General features: G+C 49.1%; 1 protein-coding gene across 2 annotated transcripts in view; it reads right to left on the bottom strand.

The window, feature by feature from the left end:
* DHX29 (DExH-box helicase 29) overlaps positions 1-24,911 on the bottom strand; it is an 85,899-nt gene that overhangs the window by 56,145 nt on the left and 4,843 nt on the right. The window contains exons 2-7 of one of the 2 annotated variants that reach the window (XM_069748326.1): positions 23,174-23,378; positions 22,719-22,792; positions 12,719-12,832; positions 6,547-6,676; positions 6,173-6,309; positions 5,221-5,343 (exon numbers count right to left, since the gene is read on the bottom strand). In XM_069748326.1, the coding sequence (XP_069604427.1) occupies positions 5,221-5,343; positions 6,173-6,309; positions 6,547-6,676; positions 12,719-12,832; positions 22,719-22,792; positions 23,174-23,357 (762 nt within the window). In that variant the 5' untranslated portion in view covers positions 23,358-23,378. The remainder of the gene's footprint in view (positions 1-5,220; positions 5,344-6,172; positions 6,310-6,546; positions 6,677-12,718; positions 12,833-22,718; positions 22,793-23,173; positions 23,379-24,911) is intronic. The other variant, XM_069748334.1, reaches the window with a different exon arrangement.

Here is a 24,911-nt window from a genome sequence, read left to right as displayed (position 1 = left end):
TTATCATGGTTTGTATGACACATTGAGAAAAACCTGCGTCCTTCAGGATCGCTGCCTTAACGGCTGTACCATTAAATTCAGAGACCGAGAATTCGGGTGGAAGAGGGGACCCTGCGATAGAAGATCCGGACGGTCTGGGAGCCTCCAAGGTACGTCCGATAACATGTTCACTAGCTCCGCATACCAGGCCCTGCGGGGCCAATCTGGAGCTACTAAGAAAACGGGAACCCCCTTTGACTTTATCTTCTTTACGACCCTTGGAGGCAAGGGAAGAGGCGGGAACAGGTAAGGCATCTGAAACTGGGCCCACGAGATCACGAGGGAGTCGCAGCCGACGGCCCTTGGATCCCAAGATCTGGATACGTACTGGGGAACCTTGTGGTTTGCTCGGGAGGCCATTTGGTCGACGTCCGGCACGCCCCACCTTTGGCAAATCTAGTCGAAGACAGCGGGGAGAAGAGCCCATTCGCCTGACATAAGCCCCTGACGGCTGAGAAACTCAGCTTCCCAATTGTCCACCCCGGGGATGTGGACAGCTGATATGAAGGGAACGTGGTTCTCCGCCCACCGCAGAATCTTTGCCACCTCCGTCATGACTTGCTTGCTGTGAGTCCCTCCCTAATGGTTTATGTAAGCCACAGCTGTGGCGTTGTCCGACTGAATGCGGACCGGTTTTCCCGAGAGGAGGGGCTGCCAGCAGAGGAGGGCTAGAAAAATAGCCCTGATTTTCAAGAGATTGATCGGGAGGTGTGCCTCTTGAGCAGTCCAGCACCTGTGGGCTGTGAAGTGGAGTAAGACCGCACCCCACCCCTGGAGACTGGCATCGGTGGTGATGACCTGCCAACGGAGGGGGAGAAACGATCTCCCGCGCACAATGGAAGTGGATAGTGTCCCTCACATCGAGAAAGAGGCAAACTGGGCGGTCTAAGGAGTGGATTCCTGTCCCAAACTGACAGAAGGGCCAGATGGAGAGGGCGAGAGTGGAACTGAGCATAAGGGACCACTTCCATGGAAGCGAACATCTTGCCCAGAACCCTCATGCCGAGCCGTAGAGGTAGAGGGGTAGGACGCTTTAGGACTTTGATGCCCCTCCGAAGAGAGAGGAATTTTTCCCTTGGGAGGCAGACCTGAGCCTGAATGGTGTTGAATTCCATGCCCAGGAATTCTAGACGCTGGTTCAGAATCAAGGTGGACTTTTGTTCGTTGATTATCCAACCGAGGCGGGGTAACGTGTCCAGAGTGATCTAGCCGTAAATTGCTAATGTTGGTCCTGGATCGCGAAACGAAGGAACGTCTGATGCTGAACACAAATCTGAATGTGCAGATACGCATCTCGAATGTCCATAGAGCACAGAAATTCTCCCGGTTCCATGGAGGCGATCACTGAGCGCAAGGACGCCATCTTGAAGTGCCGAATACGGAGGCGACGGCTCAACCGTTTGAGGTCCAAAATTGGGAAAAAAGAGCCATCTTTTTTCGGAACTACAAATAGATATTAGTAAAAACCGGAAAACTGCTGGTTGGAAGGTACAGGGATGATTACCCCTGAGGCGAGAAGGGAATCGACCGCCTGAAAAAACCCTGGGACATGGGAGGGCTGTTTGGGCGGGCGGGAGAGGAAAAAACGTGTTCCTGGGTGCGACGAAAAGTCTATTTTGTAACCTGATGTGACAATCTCCCTGACCCAGGCGTCGTCGATCACCGATAACCAAGGCTCTGTGAACAGAAGAAGCCTGCCTCCCACCCTGGAAAGATTTCGAGGATTCGAAGGAGCGAAAAGGGCGAAAGTAATGGGGTCCCTTTCTTTTGAAGGGACACCTAGGCTTAGATTGCAGAAGAGAAGTGCTCTTACCACCCATGGCGTCCGAGATCATCTGGTCTAGCTGCGCTCCAAAGAGCCTGGATCCCTGGAATGGCAGACCTGTGAGGGATTTTTTGGAAGCAGGATCTGCGTTCCACGCCTTCAGCCGTGGACACGGCGAATGGCGACAATATTGCTGTTTGCCCTTGCAGAGCAAGCAGCCGCATCCAGAGAAACATTCAGAAGGTACTTTCCAGCCAGTGAAATCTGATCAGCTAAATCCGCTAGCTCCTGTGTGGGAGCCGAAGCTACAATGTCTCTGCGTAGGGTTTTGGCCCTGGCTGACACCGCTTTCGCCACCCAGGTAGAGGCGAAATTGAGGCAGAGAGGTACCAGAAACTTCAAAGGCTGATTTGGTTAGAGCCTCAATTTGTCTGTCCGAGGAGTCCTTTAAAGACGACATGTCAGGAATGGACAGCACTGTCTGGGAGGATAATCTAAACACAGGTGGATCTACCTTAGGAGATTCGGACCATTTGCTAACAAGGTCTGCAGCAAACGGGTATAAAATGTCTTAAAGGGAACCTGTCACCCCGTTTTTTGAGATTGAGCTATAAATACTGTTAAATAGGGTCTGCGCTGTGTGTTCCTATAGTGTATGTAGTGTACCCCGATTCCCCATGTATGCTGAGAAATAACTTACCAAAGTCGCCGTTTTCGCCTGTCAATCAGGCTGGTCAGGTCGGGAGGGCGTGGTGACATCGCTGGTTCTTCCTCAGCTTTACGTTGGTGGCGTAGTGGCGTAGTGGTGAAGACACAGCGCGCGATCTGCGCTGTCATCCCTTTCGTCGGTGGGGGCGGCCATCTTCCTGGGGCCGCGCGTGCGCAGATCGAGTGCTCTGCTGCACGGGGCTTCAGGAAAATGGCCGCGGGATGCCGCGCGTGCGCATTAGAGATCGCGGCGGCCATTTTCCCAAAGCCGAGTTCGCATCTCGGCTTTGGGAAAATGGCCGCCGCGATCTCTAATGCGCACGCGCGGCATCCCGCGGCCATTTTCCTGAAGCCCCGTGCAGCAGAGCACTCGATCTGCGCACGCGCGGCCCCAGGAAGATGGCCGCCCCCACCGACGAAAGGGATGACAGCGCAGATCGCGCGCTGTGTCTTCGCCACTACGCCACCAACGTAAAGCTGAGGAAGAACCAGCGATGTCACCACGCCCTCCCGACCTGACCAGCCTGATTGACAGGCGAAAACGGCGACTTTGGTAAGTTATTTCTCAGCATACATGGGGAATCGGGGTACACTACATACACTATAGGAACACACAGCGCAGGCCCTATTTAACAGTATTTATAGCTCAATCTCAAAAAACGGGGTGACAGGTTCCCTTTAACGTTTCCTCCCTGGAAAACGTTTACCAGGGTGTTCCCAGTGTCTAAACGTAGTGTTATCAAATTCCTTATGATTGGGAAAAACTCTAGAAAGGACGCTTCATCTGTTTGAAAGAAACGGAGATGTCCTGAGAAGTTGCCTCTTCCTCCTTAAGCTCAAGCGTTTGAATAATGGCTGAGATAAGGCTGTCAACCATATCCTGCGTTGCGGAAGTCTGATCTGGATCTGAGTCAGAATCCAACTGAGAGGATACATCTGACCCGAAATCCGCCTGTGAAGAGGGGGAACGGGTAGAGAGCGGTATTCCGGCTGACGCAGTTGGATCCAGAGAAGGGGATGAAGAACTAGACACAAAACGCTTTCTGGTTCTTTTCTCAAGTCTGCCCCTGTGAGGGTCTTGGACAGGTGCGAGCGAATCGCTGCGAGAAGCGTTCGTGGCACTGGTGGCAGTAGTCAGCAGTGGAATACGTTCTAGTACCTGAACCAGGGACTGAGACACTTTAGTCAGGTCGGAGACTGACTGAGACATTGCAACCGCCCACTCCGGGGGAGGGGGAGTGCACTCATCACGAGCATTAGGGGCCTCCTGAGAGACAGACATGATGGAAGGACTGCAGGACGTACAGAAAGGTGACGGCTGGCCTGAAGCCCACTTTTTCTCACAGCGGGCACAAGCGTAGTGAATTACCATAGGAATATAGCCGGGGTGCCCCTGCAGGGTTGGGCATAGGTAGAGTGAAAAAGGTACCTGAAGCAATATGCCAGCAAGCGATGTTGCCTGGAGGAAAATCAGCTGGGGATGGAGAATAGCAAAAAAATCTACAGACCTGGCAAAAGCGCAGTTACACTGTGTTCCCCACCTATGGTGAGGTATTCCAGAGTACGTGATGCACAGAAGGCAGCTGGCCGGAAAAGAGCGGGCTGCGAGCGTCTGCTCGTCCAGAGAATGTGCCAAACAGTGGGGCGTGGCCGGCTGAAGAGAAACCAAGCGTCCAATATGTCGGCAGGGAAAAGCGGGGTGTGGCCCGCTGGAGTGCGGCCAAAACCAGCACTGGGCTGCAAGTGAGGTCTGTCCAGCGCTAGGAACGAGGAAGAAGAAGGGGCGCGGCCTCCCAGGGTAGAGACTTGCCGGAAAGGAATATGGTGGAAAACGCGCGCTGCGAGGAAAGAGGCGCGAGATTTTAATAAAAGAGCGCATGATGGCCCCCAAATCCCCTAGCACGGTAACAGAGCGCCCGTGCAGCGGCGAGTGCTGCTGGATAATAAGGTTAAGTGCCCCTGCATGGAGATTGCGACGATACAGAGACTGGGGAAGGGGGGTGGGGTGGGGGGGTGCTGCTGTTGCTTGAAGATCTTCCTACTTGAAGATGAGGAACGCATCAGGATCCCTTGATGGCAGAAATGTGGTCCTCCTTCCCGCGCTATATCAACCGGCGCAAAAGACGGTGTCAACCCCTTAAAAGGGGGGAGGTAGCCACAGGTGACCACCGTCTTCCTCTCAGCCCACTCCGAGGAGGGGGATGAGGGGGGAAAAAAAAAGGCAAGGACTGGCCACCGAAAGTAAACATGAACACCCCAGGGTGACATGGTGACATGAAACAAAGTCCTGCCCAGCGGATCCGAGAGGGTGCGATGTGGGTGATATCACACTGCTCTCTCGGTCGCTTAATGCGGGGAATCAGGGTGAGAAGAACTACACCCTGTAACCCCCAGAAGTGTATCTAAAGCGAAAGGGAAAAAGATTAATAAACACACACAATCCATGAAAGAAAAAGAAATGCGGATCTGGTGTTAGATCCAGGTCTGCCTCCTACAGACACTCAGCAAAAACGGAGTTGCCTGGTGCCTGATGGAGGGTGTATACTGCCGGGGAGGAGTTATTTTTCTTTACTTGCCTCCTAGTGACAGCAGCATACACCCATGGTTACCTGTGTCCCCCAATGAAGCGAGAAAGAAAGTCTATTACTGCAAATTTAACACACTGGGTGCACATGTGCCTGCACCATGCTGGGTATGTGGTCACCTACAGGGTCAAACGTCTCGATCTCAGGGTCTTTCCTAAGATCCAGCTCTTCCTCCTCATCACTGCTCTGCTCCGCATACCGGAGAATCCACTCTTTCATGCTCATTTCCTTCTTATCGTTACTGGCCTGCAAAAAATTTAAAAAAAAAATCATTTATATCAATAGGTATCGTATATGATTCCTGGGAATATTTATTACTGATATCAGACATAAAAGTTATTTTTATAACTTTACTTTCCTCATTTGCGTCTCTCATTCCTTTCCACACATGATAGAGCCATATGAGCGCTCGTCATTTTTCACATCTCATAACATTTTTTTATTTTTCTCAAGATGGAGCTGTGTTAGGGCTCCTTTTTTCCTTCAGTGGTGAGCTAACTTAATCATTTGCACCATTGTGTGGTACATACAACATTTTGATTGCTTTTTAATACATTTTTTATGGAAAGTGCAACAACTGAAAAACAGCAATTGTAAAGTTTCGGTTTATTTTTTTCTCTTTACGTCAGTTACCATATGGGTTAATTAATTTGATATGTTGCTATATTAAACTTTTATAGATACAGCAATATCTCTTTTTTAGAGGCAGTTCCAGGCTTGTTTTTAATTTTTTTTACCTTTACATTTTCAGTCTGTATACGGCAGTACTTCCATTTTGCAAGATAAAGTAAAAATAATGGAGTACATAGATGGCAGCAAAAGAGAATTTGGTGCCTTCCCATAAGCACTAAGGGGTGATGGGTGCTCGAAAAGCCTTCCACCTGGATTGCTCCAAGAAATGACACGGTCAGAAGTTAAACAGCAGTGTTAACAGAAGTTAACTCTGGTCGCTGCGCTCAGTGGAAGGAGCTCGCTTCTGTGACACAGCCAGTGTGGAGCAGCATCCCAAAAATTTTAAATTAAGATTTTTACCTTTTGCCATTAATTTTCATGCTTTGCAACATCAACCACTTACCTTCAAAGGTGGATCAGCCGATTTACCACAGCTGCCCACATTGTCACGAACTGACTGATGTGATGTGGGATGAAACTTTTCTCTAACTTTTTTCTCTTCCTCCACAAACTGCTGACAGAAGCCATCAGGCAACGCATCTGTGAAAGGAAAGAGGTGGTACTATATCCTGTAGGTATATAGCTTGGTGCATTTCTTCACAAATTGGGAAAGGATCCAAATAAAGGACGGCAGAAAAACACGTTCTTGGAAGTTTATGGTAAGCAATATATGGACCTAAAATGAACTGAGACCAAAACGCTCTATGTCTTCTGCTGAAACGACCTTGTGGTCAAAACTTTAGAACCAAGTTTTGCACAATAAAGTGCTATTCATACCGTCCTGTAGGTTCAGGCAAAGCCAGTCCAGTGCAGAATGCAGATCTCCGCCATACAGCACAGCATTGGACATGGCATCTTCAATGTGTTCTGCCTTGAAATTAAACTCCTGTAAGGCCGAATACAAATCCTAGCAAAAAAAAAAAAACACAGTATGCTACAATTTCTTTTATCTGTTTTTTTTTTTTAAAGATTACTACACATGCCTAAAGCAGAGATGTGAACCCATAGTAAAAAAAACCAAAAAACAACATATAGAGCAAGGCTTACATTTTCAGTGTGTTCTTAGGAAATTCCATTAAGTGAAAAAATAACAGTCCAAATGATAGCCGACACTCACATCTTAAAATAATTGCTTTATTGATCCATTAGTATAAAAGGCAAAAGAAATGGTTGAACACAACAGCACAAAGATTAAAAGTACAGAAAAGAAATATCCCCTGTGCTCTCAGGCAACGTTTCAGACCTTGACAACAGACCATGAAGGTCTGAAACATGTTGCCTGAGAGCGCAGCAGATATTTCTTTTCTGCCCTTTAAATTCTTGTGCTGTTGTGTTCAACCATTTTTCATGCCTTTTATACAACTGGATCAATAAAGCAATTCTTTTAAGAAGAGGTGAGTGCCAGCCGTTGTTTGGACTGCTGCTATTACTGGAGTATCCTCTGAAAAAAATATATGATACACATAGGCTCAGCATATGCATGCACTGGATGCTTGGACATCTATGAACACATTCAACATGTATGCTATGATCTTTATCTCCTGGAGAGCGTAGACTATTCTTAATTCGGTCAGCTTCCAGTATAGCCGATTGGATCCAGGGGGCGATAGCAGACTTGGAGGCAGGGTGTCGCCGATAATGACAAACAAGGCATCCTTGTCATTTCCAGGGGATGGACTGGAAACAGGCAAAAGGGAGGAAAAACAATGTCATTGTTGATATGGAACGGGGAGACTACCTTAGGTAGGAATTAAGGAACTGGTAGTAGGACCACCTTACCCTGGTGGAGAATGAGGAAAGGAGAGCTTCAAGAGAGAGCTGCTAATTCTGAGACCCAGCTGATGAAAGTGATTGCAACCAAAAAGCCACATTCCAGTCCTGAATGGGTAAGGCTACGTTCACATTTGCGATGCGTCGGGCGCAACCGCGGCGACGCATGCGCCATGCACCCCTATATTTAACATGGGGGGCGCATGGACATGCGTTTTGTTGCGTTTTGTGACGCATGCGTTTTTTGGGCGCAAGCGTCAGGGCGCTGCTTGTTGCATTTTTTTGTGCTATAAAAATGAACGCATGCGTCACAAAATGCAGCGTTTTGCTGCGTTTTTGCGTGCGTTGCGTCGCCGACGCAGCACACAACAACGCAAATGTGAACGTAGCCTTAGAAGGGGGATCCTTGAAGGACACTCAAAAACTAGATTAAGGTTCTACGAATCCACAGGGAGACAATACGGTGGCGCTAGGCAAGCAACTCCTTGAAGGAAAATCTTGATCTGGGGACATGAGGCCAAATTCTGATGAAACAGAATTGAGAGCGCAGAAACCTGACCATATAGGGTACTAAGAAGCAAACTGGATTCTAGCCCTGATTGTAAGAATGCCACAATGCTAGAAAGGGAAAAAGACATGCGGCTTGTGTGGCTGCCTTCACACCAGCGAGAGAAGGCCTTCCAGGTCCAATACTAAATTTGTGAGGATGAAGGTTTCCTTGCCCTCATCATCACCTGTATGACCTGGGACAAGAAGTCTGACTCCGCCTCAGGACTGTGGCTTCAAAGGTCATGCCATTAAACTGAGAGACCGAGAATTCTGGTGGAAGAAGGGACCCTGAGAGTGTAGGTCTGGCGGTCTGGGAGTTTCCAGTGTACATCTGTGAGTAGGTTAACTAACTGCAAACCAGGCTCTTCTGGGCCAGTCTGGATCCACTAAGATGACAAACTCCTTCTGCCTTGATCTTCTGGATGAGTCCGGGGATCAAGAGAAGAGGTGGAAGAAAGTGCGGAAGTTGAAACTGAGACCATGGAATTAATCTGAGACACCATTAGATCGCTGTTAGGAGTACCCCACCTCTCACGGATCTGTTCAAACACAGAGGGGTTGAGGGACCACTTTCCTGAGGAGAGTCCCTGACGACTTAGGAAGTTGAATGCCCAGTTGTTCAAGCCTAGGAAAACTAGGTGCTGGCCTGAGATCAGAGATGATTTCACTGTGTTAACAACCCAGTCTAAACAGGTAAGATTGTCCAGGGTGATATGAAGACTTTGGCAATAGTCTTGAAATGACGAGCCCATGACCAGGAGGTCGTCCAGGTAGGGGATGATTACTATCTCCTTGGAGCGAAGAATGGCCATGACGGCCACCATAACCTTCATAAACACTTTGGGGGCAGAGGCCAGTCGTAATGGGAGAGCTGTGAACTGATAGTGTTCGCCCTGGACCGCGAAGTGGAGAAACATCTGATGCCTCACAGAAATCGGAATGTGGAGATAGGCATCCTAGATGTCCACCAAGTAGAGGAACTCCTCGGGTTCCATAGAGGCAATCATGAAGCAGAGGAATTCCATCCTGCAATGACAGAAGCACACCCGCCGGTTTAGTAGCTTGAGATCCAGGACTGGACGGATTGAGCCACCCTTCTTTGGAACCAGAAAGAGGTTAGAATACAAACCTGAGAAGCATTCTTATGAGGAAATAGGTACGATGACCCCTGCCTGGAGGAGAAAGGCGATGGCTTGAAAGAAACCGGGGACTTGGGCAGAAACCCTTGGAGGATGGGACATGAAAAAGCATCTGCGTGGGAGGGAAGAAAATTCTATCTTGTAGCCTGTGGTAACGTTTTCCCTGACCTAGGCATGGTCGACTAAGGAAAGCCGCGCGTCCTAATAAAGACAGCCACCCACCCTGAGAGGATTATCAGGTGGAGGTGACCTATTAGGTAGAAGAGAATCTATTGGATCGAGATCCTGAGGGCTTGGCAGCGTAATCCTTTGGATACCATGCAGAGGAGGTTTGAAGGATGGCTTCCATCTGTCTGGCTGAGCAGGAGACTGGTCTGGCAGAGAGAAGGTCCCAGGAGATGAGAAATAACGAAAGGGGCAAAACTGAAGAGAACATCTCCTGTTGAATGGATGTTTAGGCATAGGCTGGGGAAGAGGTATGCTTACCATCAGTGGCGTGCGAGATGAGCTGATCCAGCTTAGACCCAAAGAGTTGTGATCCTTGGAAGGGGAGATTAGTAAGACTTTTTGGAAGACAGGTCCGCATTCCAGGCCTTGAGCCAGAGAACTCTCTATATGGCTACAATATTGTTAGTAACACGGCAGAACAGCCTGCGGCGTCAGACGTCGAGAGCAAATATTTACCCGCGTGGACAATCTGGTCCACAAGATTAGCCAGTTTCACAGACTTGGCCGCTGATAAGAAGCCCTAGGCCCGAGTTTGGAAGTTTGGTCCATGTTAAGGTACCGTCACATTAAGCGACGCTGCAACGATATAGGCAATGATGCCGATCGCTGCAGCGTCGCTGTTTCGTCGCTGTGTGGTCACTGGGGAGCTGTCACACAGACAGCTCTCCAGTTACCAACGATGCCGAAGTCCCCTGGTAACCAGGGTAAACATTGGGTTACTAAGCACAGGGCCGCACTTAGTAACCCGATGTTTACCCTGGTTACCATTGTAAATGTAAAAAAAAAAAAAACAGTACATACTTACATTCCGGTGTCTGTCCCCCGGCCTCAGCTTCCCGCACTGACTGTGAGCGCCGGCCGGCCGTAAAGCAGAGCGGTGACGTCACCGCTGTGCTTTACGGCCGGCCGGCGCTCACAGTCAGTGCGGGAAGCTGAGGGCGGGGGACAGACACCGGAATGTAAGTATGTACTGTTTGGTTTTTTTACATTTACAATGGTAACCAGGGTAAACATCGAGTTACTAAGCGCGGCCCTGCGCTGCTTAGCCCGATGTTTACCCTGGTTACCACTGAAGACATCGCTGAATCGGCGTCACACAGGCCGATTCAGCGATGTCTGCGGGAGATCCAGCGACAAAATAAAGTTCTGGCCTTTCTGCTCCGACCAACGATGTCACAGCAGGATCCAGATAGCTGCTGCGTGTCAAACACAACGATATCGCTATCAAGGACGCTGCAATGTCACGGATCGCTAGCAATATCGTTGTTAAGTTGTTCAGTGTGAAGGTACCTTTAGGATCAGATTCTGATTCGAAATCAAGGTCAGACCCTGGGGTCACCTCAGTGGAGTGAAATAACGAGGGCATCCTGCAGGATGTGGAAGGAGAAAAGGAAGACCCGATGGTGGAAGGGCTGCAATTTAGGCAGAAAGCCGAGGCCTGACCACTTCTTTTTGCAGAGGTCCCAGGCGTAGTGGATGATAGGGTAGAGGCACGGGAATGAGATTCCCTAGGTCTGTGCATATGTATAGGCTTAGGGTTGGTGAGGAGGGCTAAGCCTAGGAGGGAAGAAAACAAACAGCCTGGACAGAGCCTACCCGGTCCTGGATGCAGAGAACCTAGTCTGAGTTGGTCTGTTCGCCTATTGGGAAGAAACAGGTCATGCAGAAAACCACGCTGTGGAGCTGTGGCTGGAGATGTAACACCACCGAAGGCAGGGTAAAGGAGAAGGGAGGGGTGGGCCCAGACCAGGCGCACAGAAAAGCCTGCGCTGTGGGAAATGAAACAAGCGCACCCACAGGAGGGTTAGCGTGCGAATGGGGAGATGAACAAAGTGGAGGCCCAGAGTGCCAAGGAAAGAGGAGAGGAGCTGGGTTCTCCTCTATTTTTACTGATGCCTCCCACCGCCTTGAAGATGGACTGTGGACAAAGAAATAGCATCACGAGCCCCCAGGTGAGGAGGAGGTCACTGGGAAAAGGCTTTCCCCTTTCCACACCATCAGTGTTGATCCTGAGGGGGGAGGGTCACTGAGAAGTGACCAGCATCGTCCTCCCGACAAGCTCCGAGGACTGGGGCGGGGAACAGGCAAGGACCGACCGCTATACACGCTTGAAGAGTCAGGGGGTAAGGTCCTGCCCGGCAAACCAGAGAGGGTACAATGTTGACAGCACCACAATGTTCTCTCGGTCGCTAATTTTTGGGAAAACGGGGTGAGAAGTCACACCCTGTTACCCTGAAGAGAAGAACCTGAAAAACAAACACGATACGATACACTTTATTGATCCCGTGGGAAATTATAGTATCACAGCAGCACAACTTAAATCATAAAAATCATAAAAAGAACACAAAGGATTAATAAAACACAACATGGTGACCTAAGGAGAAAAAGATCCAGGTCTGCCTCCTACCAACACTAAACCAAAACTGACGAGTTTCCTGCCAGATGGTGGGATTACCCTGCTGAGGAGGAGCTAACTCTTTTTTTTTGCTCATTATCAGCCTCCTAGCGACAGCACCATACACCCATGGTTACCTGTGCCCCCCAATGAAGTGATAAAGAGATAAAAATATAAGTTTTAGAAAAAGGTGACAATTCAAAAAACATTTTTATTTTAATCCCGAAAAACTGAAAAAAAAAAACGATTGATGTCAGCATAATTGTACTGACCTGAAGAATCATAGTTCTAGGTCATTTATACAGAACAATAGATGCCATAAAGACTTAACCCAAAAAATAATAGTGGAATGGGGGGGGGGGGAGGGGGGTGTTATCTTTTCACAGCACTTGGAATTTTTTTTTTGCATTTTTCAGAACTCATTCATCAAAAAACAAGCTCTCGTGCAGCTATGTCCCCATACAAGCAGGAAGCAATCCTAATTTTAAGTTTTGACCTCTATTAAAAACGGTTGTACCAAGAGAAATAACTACTGTGTATGTGAGGGATAGCTGATAAATATATGATTGGTGGGGTTGTGGGGTCCGATCAACGGGAGTCAAAGTTTGTGAATGTCAGTGTGACCACCGCTCTCTCACAGACAGTGGACAATACCGCTAGATTCATAGCAAACACAGGACCCCCATTTTCATGATCCTTTGGGGTCCCAGTGGTTGGACCCACACCAGTTATATATTTATCATCTATCCTATGGCCAGGTGATAAATACTGCAGGTGGGATAACCCCATTACTTTAATGTGTAACATAACAGAATTTATGTGGCGTCACATAGAAAGTGTAATGCGTGTAGCAACCAGAGCTGCAGACCTGTAATTTCTTAGACGTCAGCCTCCCCGACACCGTGCCTAAGTCACAGTTCAGTTTCTTATGCTCATTTATGAGAGAGATGATCTTTTTCTCCAGTTTACTTTCAATCACCACCTGATAGGAGAAAAGAAAAATAAGGCCAATGCAGCAAACTGGCGACAATCTGTTACATTCTCATAATCCTTTAGCTCCAGCTACGCCTGTGCTGATTGTGATGCAAAAATTATAGAAACTTTTCAGTTCTAATTTTACGAAGCATGCAGCAAAATGGCAGATGTCAATTCAGCCTTATACAGATGTGACGTGTAAAGAAAGTCATACAACTTAGATGGCGGGAGAGACAATCTTCGCATGCGAGATGAGGATCCAGAATATGGGACCCCCTCTATAAACCCAGAATTCTAATGCATCCATAAAAACTTAGAGAAGACCTTGACAAAGTGCAGTCCGAGGGCCACATGCTGTAAGGGCTGAAAACAGACGTGACCCGCACTATGTGGCCGCCCCCTACACTGTGTTTCAATTTCATCAGTATTTGCATCCTCGGAAAGCAGATAAGGGGGAATACAATTATGGAACAGGGAACGGTTAGCACCTTCCTCCACCATTGAGCCTGCGCGTCTAAAAGCACAGCAGGTGCAATGTAGTGATGTATCTACATTGCTCCTGATGTGCGGAGCCTCAGTACACCTCACAAACTAGAGCAGCAGGGAAAAGGAATTAGGGCTTTCCTTTTTAATTATCAGCACATCGACAACATGCGGTGTGTGGGCAGTGAGGCGACAACATGCTGTGTGTGGGCACTGAGAGGACAACAAACTGTGTGTGGGAACAACAAGCTGTGTGTGGGCACTGAAGGGACAACAAGCTGTGTGTGGGCACTGAAGGGACAACAAGCTGTGTGTGGGCACTGAGGGGACAAAATGCTGTGTGTGGGCACTGAGGGGACAAAATGCTGTGTGTGGGCACTGAGGGGAAAACATGCTGTGTGTGGGCACTGAGGGGAAAACATGCTGTGGGTGGGCACTGAGGGGACAAATTGATGTGTGTGGGCACTGAAGGGACAACATGCTGTGTGTGGGCACTGAGGGGACAACATACTGTGTGTGGGAACAACAAGCTCTGTGTGGGCACTGAAGGGACAAAGTGCTGTGTGTGGGATTGAAGGAACAACACGCTGTGTGTGAGCACTGAGGGGACATCATACTGTGTGGGGACATCATACTGTGTGTGGGGACATCATACTGTGTGTGGGGACTGAGGGGACATCATACTGTGTGTGGGTACTGAGGGGACATCATACTGGTTGTATGGGTGCATTATAATTTGTTGGGAGCCATTTATCAAGCTAGAAGGCCTGCAAAACAGCAGCAGTATGACTTATAAACAGCAGTAAATTACATTGTTTTGATTCACTGCTAGATGTAAAAATACAAGCCCTATCAACGGGTGAAATAAGTATTGAAAACGTCGTCAATTTTCTAAGTAAATATATTTACACTATTGACCTGAAATTCAGACGTCAGTAACAACCCATCCAATCCACACAGGCAAAGAAATCAAACCATAGATGTTGATAAATTAAGTTATGTGTAATAATGAGAAAGGACACAGGGAAAAAGTATTGAACACGGTTACAGAAATTTATTTAAAGTGAACTTTAAATAAACTACAGCCAAGCTGGCGCCGGTGGCGACAGATGCTACTGCGCAGGCGGTGCCATTTTGATAGAACAAAATTTGTATTTTCTCCAGCAAAATGGCGCCGACGCTTGCGCAGCAGCATCTATCAGAACGCCGCTGGGGCAATTTTGATGAAGATGATATTTTTCTACCCCACAATAGTATAGGCATAAAGCATATAGGAATAAAGCATAAATGCATATAGGCATATTAATACAGGAAAGATATATATCTTGGTACCGTGTTAGCCAGTAGATAGAAAAATATTTAGAATTGAGAGTCCTCAGTGATACCATCTTTTCAGTTAGCCATTAAAAGGTATCAACCACTGAGGACTCCCAATTCTATATATTATAGGCATATATCATGCTACAGCGCAGGCGCCGCCATTTTGATGAAGTTGAATGTTTTTGTAACCTCACAATAGTATGTGCAGTATGTAAAATATGGGGCAGGTCATTAAAGGATCAGTGACCTGTCATAAGCCCATAAGGATGAATATGTAAGCAGAGCACCACATACAGACCACCCACAGGCCGTCCTGCAGAACGAGAATCAAGAATGTCTCTGTACATTTGTCCATTCATCTTTCCTTCAATTAAGTGACGTTTGTCAGTGCAGAATGCTGAGTAACAGCCCCACACCATGATGTTGCCACCTCCAAACCTCACTGTTGGTATGGTGTTTTGCGGTTATATGTAGAGCCTTTTGCCTCCAAAAATGGTGTGTATTATGGCATCCAAAGAGTTCAATTTTGGTCTCATCTGACCAGAGTATATTTTCCAGTATTTCGCAGACTTATCTAACTGTTGTTGAGCAAACTTTAAATGGTCTTGAACATGCTTTTTGTTCAGCAATGGAGTCTTGTGAGGTGAGCGTGCATACAGAGGAGTTTTCTCTAAAAAAAACTGTACCTGTTTCCAGGTCTTTTTCTCGCTCTCCAGATGTGGTTCTTGGACAACTCTTCTGATAATTTTTTTCACACCTTAGAAATCTTGTGGTGTGCACCCAGTTGTGGCCGGTTTATGGTAAAATCATGTTCCTTCCACTTGCGGATTATGGCCCCAACAGCGCTCACTGGAACCTTCAGTAGTTTAGAAATTCTTCTGTAACCAATGACATCAGTAGGTTTTGCAACAATAAGGTTGCATAGGTCTTGAGTTAGTTCACTGGTTTTACCCATCATGAGAAGTTTCTTGTGTGGCACCTTCGTAATCAGACACCTTTTTGTAGGCCATCACTTCAACCAGCTGATATTATTTCTCTATCGCCTTTCATTGGGGGACACAGGAACCATGGGTGTATGCTGCTGCCACTAGGAGGCTGACACTATGCAAATAAAAAAGTTAGCTCCTCCTCTGCAGTATACACCCTACCGACAGGAAGTAGGATATTCAGTTTAGCTTAGTGTCAGTAGGAGGTGGACACGGGTCTTTCATTAGACCCTTATCTACCTCAATGTGCGTCGTTACCTTTCAGGTTTTTCCGGAGGGATACAGGGTGAACAGTCACACCTGTAGTCCCACTATGCGGACTATGAGTACGGCGTGTACTGCCACCCCGTATCCTCATAGATCCCTCTCCAGGACCAAGATCCTAGCACACAAGCGTGCTCAGAAGTCCGGTCCTGGCTCCGTCCCCCACCCACTCGCCCACCAGAGCCTGTCGGTCGGAGGAGACGAGGACGTCCAGCTCCACGGACGTCTAAAACCTTCCAGGTTAGTACCGGCGTGGGATGTTTAGGTGAGTATTTTCCCTCCCCACCCTGTGGCTTCCCTGGATCCTAAAAAGGGGGTTCCTATTTGGGGAGTTTTCTGGTGCGGGTCGCATCTCTTTTCGGCCGCGCCACTTCCGTGGATGCGGCCTCCCTGTCCCCTGTTCCGGCGCGGCTGCCTTTGCGGACCGCCGCGCCGCTTCTTGTCCGGGCGCGCTGTCTGCGTGGCCTTGCTCAGGGGGGACATTTCCGCCTCGGGTCCTGAACCAGCCCCGGCTTCAGCGCGGCCCTCGGTGGCTCCCCTGCTCCGGCCGCTGTGTGCGGCCGTTCATTTCCTTTCAGCGCGGCGGCTTTGCCGGACGCCGCATCGCTTCGGCCCTCTGTGGCTTCCCTGCTCCGGCCGCTGTATGCGGCCGTTCGTTTCTTTTCGGCGCGGCGGCTTTGGCGGCCGCCGCGTCGCTGGTCGAGCCCCTGCAGCTGCGTCCCTCTGGCCGCTTGCAGCGCCGCGCGTCCTCCCTCGGCGTGGCGGCTTGCCGGACCGCCGCGCCGCTTTGAACCTGCGGCTGCGCTGCACCCGCCGCTGTGGGCGGCCGCTCGCCTGTCGCCTTCTGCGGCGCGCTGTTTGCCGCTTCGGCCCTTCCATGCCGGTCACCGATCGCTAATTTAGGCCCCGGCTTCTGCCTGGGCCTACTTCCGGTGCCGGACTCCGCCCCCTTTCTTCTCTCATCGGGCGGGCTTTTCTCCCGCCCGACATTTTCACTGCGGCACGCCTTCTCTCCGCCCACCGGCGCCATCTTGGGACTCCTTTACATGCACCTCAATCTCAGGAGCCCATACCGCGGTCACATCCGCAGATCGAGTCCAATTTGCGGCAGGAGCCCACATCACCCTCCTGCCTAAAAGACGACTTCTTACCGGAGGCCCATCCTATCAAGCCGAACAGCGTCCTCCGGATCCCGTTTTTCGTCTACCGTGAGTAGCTCTGCTCTGCAGATTGACACTCCCCTCTGCCCCCACCCCCCATGCCCCCTAACCACTCGGGCAAAAAGGGGGCCATTCTCGTCTTCCTACTCCTGCAGCAACCCGATTGTGCCTACCGCCCAGGATCCCCCGGCCAATCTGCCCGAGAGTGATACCCCCATCCCAGGCTGGGCCTCCTCTCTGTTTCAATCGGTGGCCAATCTAACACGGGTGTCTCAACCCTGGTGTCCGTGCTGGATCGGTTACCCCTGCAGACCCCCGCAGTAGCCACCGGGTCGCTGGAAGCTCCGTCCGAGCCCTCCAAGGCTAGCTGCAAAAGGTCCAGACAGGAATGCCAGTCTGAGTCTTCTTCTCGCTCCATCTCGACACTCGGTCCTCCTCTGCAGTCGGCGTCCTCCCGATCCTCCTTCCCTGAGTCAGGCGAGGCTTTCTATGATACGCCTTCGAAGGATAATTTGGGGCCGGTTTCGAACCAAATCGCTAACATGAGGGATATGGTTCAAAGCCTCATTGGAGCGACCAATCAGACCTGTGGCATCAAAGATTCTTCTACGAAACCCGCAGATCAGGCGGTTTCGTTTAGACGGTCTAATCTACCTCCCAAGGTATTTGCTCCTCATCCTGAATTCGAGGAGCTTCTGGCCAGAGAAAGAGCAAATTCGACCAGACGTTCTCAAAGAGACAAGCGTCTTGGAGTCCCAGATCTCTTTCCTCCGGATCTCATTGCCAACCGGAATGAGAGGCGTTAGAGAACGACCTCTCCCCCTGTGGATCCGTCGGCTGCTAGACCTGCCACCAACACAGTCCTTACGCTGTCCGGTGGGCGGCTCTGAAAGATTCCATCGATAGGATCATGGAATCCTTCGTGAAGTCAGCTTTCAAAACTGCCGAATCATCCCAATGCCCAGCCTTGGCTTCTATTTGGGTTTCGAAGTCTGTATCCGAGGGGCTAAACAACTCCGTTAAGGCATTCAAGCTGGAGCTCCATCAGGCCGGCTGGCGGAACTTGCCACCCAGATTACTCACGCCGGGGAATATTTTGTTCCCTGGACGTCGCGTCTTCTGCCGCACAGGCGCCCAGTAATGTTGTTGCCAGCTGTCGCACTGTTTGGCTCAAGAGTCATCAAAGAAGTCCCTTACGAGCCTGCCTTTTCAAGGTTCACGTCCTTTCGGTTCCAAGCTGGACCAAATTTATTAAGGACGCCACTGGTGGCACCAGTCCCCTTCTCCAGACCTCGCCTACTTTCCCTTTAGGCGGCTACTTCGGTCTTTTTGACTTTTTTCGTAGTTTTGCGGCATCAGATTCCTCTTCGCAGAGGCCACAGGCACGTTAAGAGAAGAAGGTATTCTTCGACTCACTCTTTTCTGGCGTGCCCGCTACTCCTAAGGTGGATTCTCCAGGTCCAGGACTGGAGGTTCCACCTAGGCATGACCCACGACCAGACCCCAGCCCGTTTCTCAGGCTGGGCAACCGTCTCCTGTTCCTCAGGGACGTCTGGGTCTCCTCAGTAGAGGGCGCATGGGCCAGGGCACTTGTATCCTCTAGATACAAATTCTTCATTTCACGGTCCTGGGATCGTTTTCTTCAAATCCCAACCTCCAAGAGACCCCGCTCTAGTCCCGGGTTTTCTTTACGGCCATTGTTTCCCTCCTTAAATCTGGGGTAAACGTTCCCGTCCCAGAACAGGAACGGTTCACAGGCTTCTCTTCGAATCTTTCTGTACTGACACAGGACAACAAGGTTCGTCCCAGTCCGGATATCCATTTGCTGAACAGGAAGTTTCGTCGGAGACACTTCAGGATGATATTCCCTCGTTCAGTAATCACTTTCATGGAGGCTCAGGAATTTCGGTTTCAGGCTCCCGAAAGTCTATCCATCTTTCCCGACATTCTAACCGTTGCGGGTGGCTCGTCAACAGGAAGAAGTTCCGTCTTGTTCAGCGCCTCGTATCTCCGGGCATGTTCTTCGACACTTGTCGGACCAGAGTCTTCCTTCCCGAGGACAGGATATCCCTCCTTTGTCAGGAAGTTCGCTTGCTCCAGGGTTCTCGGCTCCCCTCCTTTCCGATGGGCCTTAAAGACCCTAAGGAGGTTTGGTTGCAACATCGGAAGCAATTTTCCCTTCGCCCGTTTCTTTCAAGACTTCTTCAGCAGGCTATTTCATCGCAGGGGACAGGTCTGTCTTCTCCCTGCATAGTCCGATCCGGCTTTCTCCCAGGTCAAATGGTTCCTCGACTTGTGGCCGAGGTCACTTCTCTTATCCCAGAGTAGATCCTTCACAGCATATCCTTCCTTCCAGTTCCCTGGCAGGTGGTGACGACGGACGCCTGTCCGCTCGCGGAGGCGCGGGGCTTTGTCTCCTGTTCTTTCAGGGTGGTTGGTCGGCGCAGGAACCCTCTGCCGATCAATGTCCTCGAGTTCAGGATCATCTTTCTGTCTTTCCTTCACTGGGTAAGGATTCTCAGCAGCCTGCCAATTCGAATCCAGACAGACAATGACACAGCTGTGGCATATGTCTACCACCAGAGGTGGACTCGGCGTTCGCTGGCCTCGGCCGAGATTCCAGGATCCTCCTTTGGACAGAGGCAACAGTCCTGGTGAGCTCCGCAGTGCATGTCCCCGGCGTGGACATTTAGGCCGCCGACTTCCTCGGCCGCGAGGGCCTCGCGGCAGGGGAATGGTACTTCAGGAGGTTTCCTATCGGATTACTTTTCCCCTATTGGTTTCCATGCCTTCCCTTGCTTTCCAAGCTGTCGAAAAAGATCAAGGCTGGATGGGTGCTGGTCATTCTGATCGTCCCGGATTGGCCCAGGAGGTCCTAGTTTGCAGACATCGTCAATCCTCTCGCGGACGCCCCTGGTGTCTTCCAGGCGGACCCGATCTGCTGTCTCAGGGTTCGATTTTTCACCCGAATTATCGGTCGCCCAGTTTAACGGCGTGGCTGTGAACTCCACAGTTCTAAGAGCGTCCGGCCTTTCGGCCCAGATGGGTCACTCTATAGTCCAGGCTGGGAAGCCTTCGTCTTCTTTCAGGATCTACTATCGTACCTGGTAGGCTTACTTTCGTTGTTGCGAGTCCAACCGCTTTTCAGCTATGTCCTTTTTCCCTGCCTTCCATTTGGTTTTCCTTCAGGCAGGACGGGATTCGGGCTTCGCTCTCAGTTCCCTATAGGGCCAGGTTCCTACGCTCTTCTTCCCTTTAAGAAGATGTTATCTTCTCAGTGACAGGTTAAGACCTCCCTTCAATGAGTGGCCCACGCTGTCCCTCCCGTACAGGGCCTCTGGATTCATGGGATTTAAAGGTTGGGTTGGTGGTGCTTAGGGGTTCCCCCCTTTGAGCCTCTCAGGGAGCTTTTCCCTGTCAGTTCTATCTCGGAAGGTGGTTTTTCTCAGGTCCATCTCTTCGATCTGCCGCGTTTTTGAGTTGGCGGTCATTTCTTGCCGACCTCCTTTCTTGATTTTAATCCAGGACAAGGTGGTCGCAGACCTCTGCCTTCCTTCCTTTCTCGAGGTGGTTTTCATCTTTCCACCTCAACGAGGACATCGTTATACCTTTCCTTTTGTCCAGCTCCGACTCTGGAGTGATCGTTGAACAGGCTGGGTCTCGTCAGGGCAGTGAGGATCTCCCTGGCTAGCACAGCCGCTTTCCGAAAGATGGATTCTCTTTTCGCCATCCCTGATGGCGTGCGTAGAGGCCTGCCGGCTTCCAAGGCGACTATTGCTCGCTCTATCAGAATGGCAATTTTGGAAGCTTCCGGGTCAAGAACAAGAGTGCCTCCTGAGATAAGGCTCACTCTACCCGGGCAATCGGCGCTTCCAGTGCGGTATGCCACGGGGTTATCGCTGATGGCTTTGCAAGCGGCAACCTGATCTTCCATCCACATGTTTCGCCGAACTACGGCGGACTCCAGCCTGGGCAGAAGGATCCTGCAGGCAGCAGTGGTGAGTCCTCGGACCTGATGGAAGTCTGTTTTCCCCACCCCAGGGACTGCTTTGGGACGTCCCATGGTTCCTGTGTCCCCCAATGAAAGGCGATAGAGAAAACAGGATTTTTGGTTGCTTACCGTAAAATCTGTTTCTCGGAGCCTTCATTGGGGGACACAGCTCCCTCCCAAGTTGAACAGCTCTGTTTACTGTTTACGTTTGTGTTCTTTGAACATTCTTTGAGTGTTTGAAACTGTTAATCTGTGGAGCGCCGTAGAATTTGTCGGCGCTATATAAATAAAGTTTATTATTATCATATTATTATTATAGTTCTCTTTTACACGTTGCTTCTCCTACTGCTTTCTCACTAACTGAATATCCTACTTCCTGTCGGTAGGGTGTATACTGCAGAGGAGGAGCTAACTTTTTTATTTGCATAGTGTCAGCCTCCTAGTGGCAGCAGCATACACCCATGGTTCCTGTGTCCCCCAATGAAGGCTCCGAGAAACAGATTTTACGGTAAGCAACCAAAAATCCTGTTTTTTCACTAAGTAGCAGGATTGTTTTCTAATTACTGATAGATTTGAGCTGGTGTCATGACTTTCCATGTCTTTTTGAACCTCGATTTCCTCAAGTGTTTAATACTTTTTCCTGCATCATTTTTCTTTATTAAGGTGCTTTCACACTACGATCAGGCACCTGTCAAGGCTTACGTCTGGCCTCCATAGGCTATAATGGTTCCGATAGAGTGAACGTGCGCTCTGCCGTGTATCATTTTAGGGCATATACGACTACTGGAGGCGGACATCCAGACGCAGTCTACTACGTCAGAGTGTCCATCTCCAGTAGGCGTACTCACCTGAAAATGATGCATGGCAGAGCGCATGTTCACTCTGTAGGCACCATTACAGTCAATGGCCCGGTAAGACCATACGTCTGAATCCCATTTTGATAGGGGTTCAGACATTAGCCTAGATGGGACAACTGAACGGTTGCCTAAACGCAATGTGCAAGTAACCTTACACATAACTTAATTTATGGACACCTATGGTTTGATGTCTTTGACTCTTTGGATTGGATAGGACATCTGGTGAAAATATGGCAATATCACCTTTGGAAATATATGTACTTAGAAAATTAGTGACGTGTTCAATACTTTATGTCACCCTGTGTAGGTCTGTATGGGGGCTGTATACAAAAAATGGGAAACAATTTTTGCAAAGCTTCCTAGCATTGACTAAATAGACACAAGCAGCTACTGTGCAAAAAACTGCAAAGTGTGAACAGAAAACCTAAAACTAGTGATGAGCGAGTGTACTCGTTGCTTGGGTGGTCTCAGAGTATTTGTTAGTGTTCGGAGATTTAGTTTTCCTAAATGATTTGCGACTGTAGACAGTTTGATTACATGTGTGGATTCCCTAGCAACCAGACAACCTTCACATGTACTCAGGCTGGCTAGTAGCTGTAAATCATTCAACTGAGGTGATGAAAACGAAATCTCAACACTAACAAATACTCAGAGGACACCCGAGCATGCTCAGGAAAACCTGAGCAACGAGTACACTCGCTCATCACTAACTAAATCCTTGCTTTTATCTTGGGTTCAAAGTGTGAACAAAGTCTTATATAAAGGAATAATGTTATCATCAGCAATTCCCCAACAGAAATTAGATTCCAGAAATTCAATGGCGTGTTCTCACCTTCAGTACAGACTTGTCGTTATTAGCAGAAGACCCGGCATCGGCTGAAGAAGCAAAGCTGTACGTTTTTGGACCTAAGAAAAAGAAGATATAAAATATTAGCAAGAAAAATGTTCATCCTGTAGAGAATAGATCAAATAAGTGACGGAAATCACTGCTGGCAGAACGGTGTAATCTGAGATTTAGAACTGATTCTTTCTAGAAACAGCTCCACCTCCATCCTCAGGCTGTGTCTGATATTGCAGCATTGTCACAGTTACATGAATAAGGATAAGATGCAATATCAGACAAAATACCAGTTACAGAAACCATTTAGAAATTTGGGAAGGCTCAGTACAAAACTGCATGGGAGCTGTTCTGGCAGACATATTGGTTGCTACCCAGCCTCTTTTTCTGGGTGTGACAAACCTTATCCTTAAAACATGAGCATTAGTTCTGGACTGTCTCCATGTTACCTTGTTTGCTCCGCGCTTCCTTACTCACAGAAGACGCACTTGCCGACCTGCCAGCCTCCCTCTTTGCTGCATCGTCCCCACCAGTCCTGGTCTCCACAGCTGCCCTTGTTCGATTAGCAGCAGAAATCGCACCCTGGATGGCAGGAGCATTGCTGTGCCGATTTTTCTTATTTTTACCACCCATTCTTCTAGATCTTCAGGATATCTACACCAAGAAACAACAAAAACATTACAGATTAAACTCTTGAAAGGGAACCTGTCACCAGGATTGTCCCGATATAATGTAGATCCAGCAGCTGTATGCCCTATGTGACAGCATTCTAGAATGTCATGTGTCCCCATGCGCTCTGCATAAAACAAAAAAGACCTTTTGTTATACTCACCCATGGGGTGGTCAGGTCTGAGGCGTCTCTTGTCTTGATCCTGTGTCTCTTCTTACGATCGCCGTCCTCATTCCTTGCTTCGTGTGGATAACGCGTCCTACACATCATCCATACAGTGTCCTTCATTGCGCTTCTGCGCAGGCACACTTCTCTCTGATCTGCCGAGCGCAGAGGAAAGTACTGTTGTATGCGTGCGTGGGGAAAGGCCAAAGAGCGCCGGCGCATGCGTACTACAGAGCTTTGCTCTGTCCCACAGTTCTGTGCAAGGCTGTGGAGTCGGTAAGCCAAACCTCCGACTCCTCAATTTCCATGACACCGACTCCAAAAATGGGCTCCGACTCCGGATCCATGACTCCGACTCCATAGCCCTGGTTCTGTGGTCTGTCCTGAAGAAGTGTTGTCTCTTTGAAATATGTAGTTAAAAAACGCATATTTACGAGTGCATTCATTAAAGATTTCCCCTGACCCACTTATATTTATCACAGATTGCTTAAACTGCCCATGTGTAATGATATAAGCCTCTACCGGTTACGTGCCAATTTGCAACTCAGAACTGGTAACGGTCTTGATGTTACAGGTGCTGAAGTGGTGTGAGGTTATAATGGACCCAGTGGAAAACAGAGCAGTCATCAAGTTTCTTCAATTGAAAGGCCGCACACCAAAGGAGACGTTCGATGAGATGAAAAAGGTTTATGATGAGGATTCCCCATAATATGATGTAGTCAAGAGCTGGCATCATCAATTCAAATGTGGTCGGAATTCGGGGCAAACAGCTCCAATTGCAGGGCAACCCCTCACTGTCTTTGATGAACACACCATCCAGCAACTGGAGGTCGCCATTTTGGAAAATCACAGAGTAACCATTCGCCACCTAGGTCAAAATGTCAAGATTAGCGTGGGATCCGTGGAAAAAAATCATCCAACACCATGTTCACATGCATAAGGTATCCGCACGCTAGATTCCCCGGCTGCTCACTCCTTTCCAGAAGCAGGAACGAGTCGAATGCTCTCAGGCTCTATTGGCGATATCATATGCCATGGAAATCAGGAGGACATTTTCAACAGACTGATCACACAGGATGAAAGCTGGGTCCATCACTATGATCCTGAGGCTAAAGTCCAGTCAATGCAATGGAAGCATCATGACTCACCGCCTCCAAAGAAGGCACATGCCAAATCCATGCAGGCAAGGTCATGCTCACAGTATTTTGGGACCAGCATGGAGTAGTACTGATGGATTTCCTAGCAAAGGGTACCATGACCACTGGGGCATACTATGCTTCACTGATGCGGAAATTGCGGGAGACCATTAAAACCAAGAGACGTGGCATGCTCACCAAAGATGTCCGCCTTCT

The sequence above is a fragment of the Ranitomeya imitator genome, chromosome 1, assembly GCF_032444005.1.
Source record: "Ranitomeya imitator isolate aRanImi1 chromosome 1, aRanImi1.pri, whole genome shotgun sequence".
Classification (NCBI taxonomy): domain Eukaryota; kingdom Metazoa; phylum Chordata; class Amphibia; order Anura; family Dendrobatidae; genus Ranitomeya; species Ranitomeya imitator.
The sequence above is the reverse complement of the archived record's forward strand: the minus strand, read 5'-3'. Positions and strand labels throughout refer to the sequence as shown.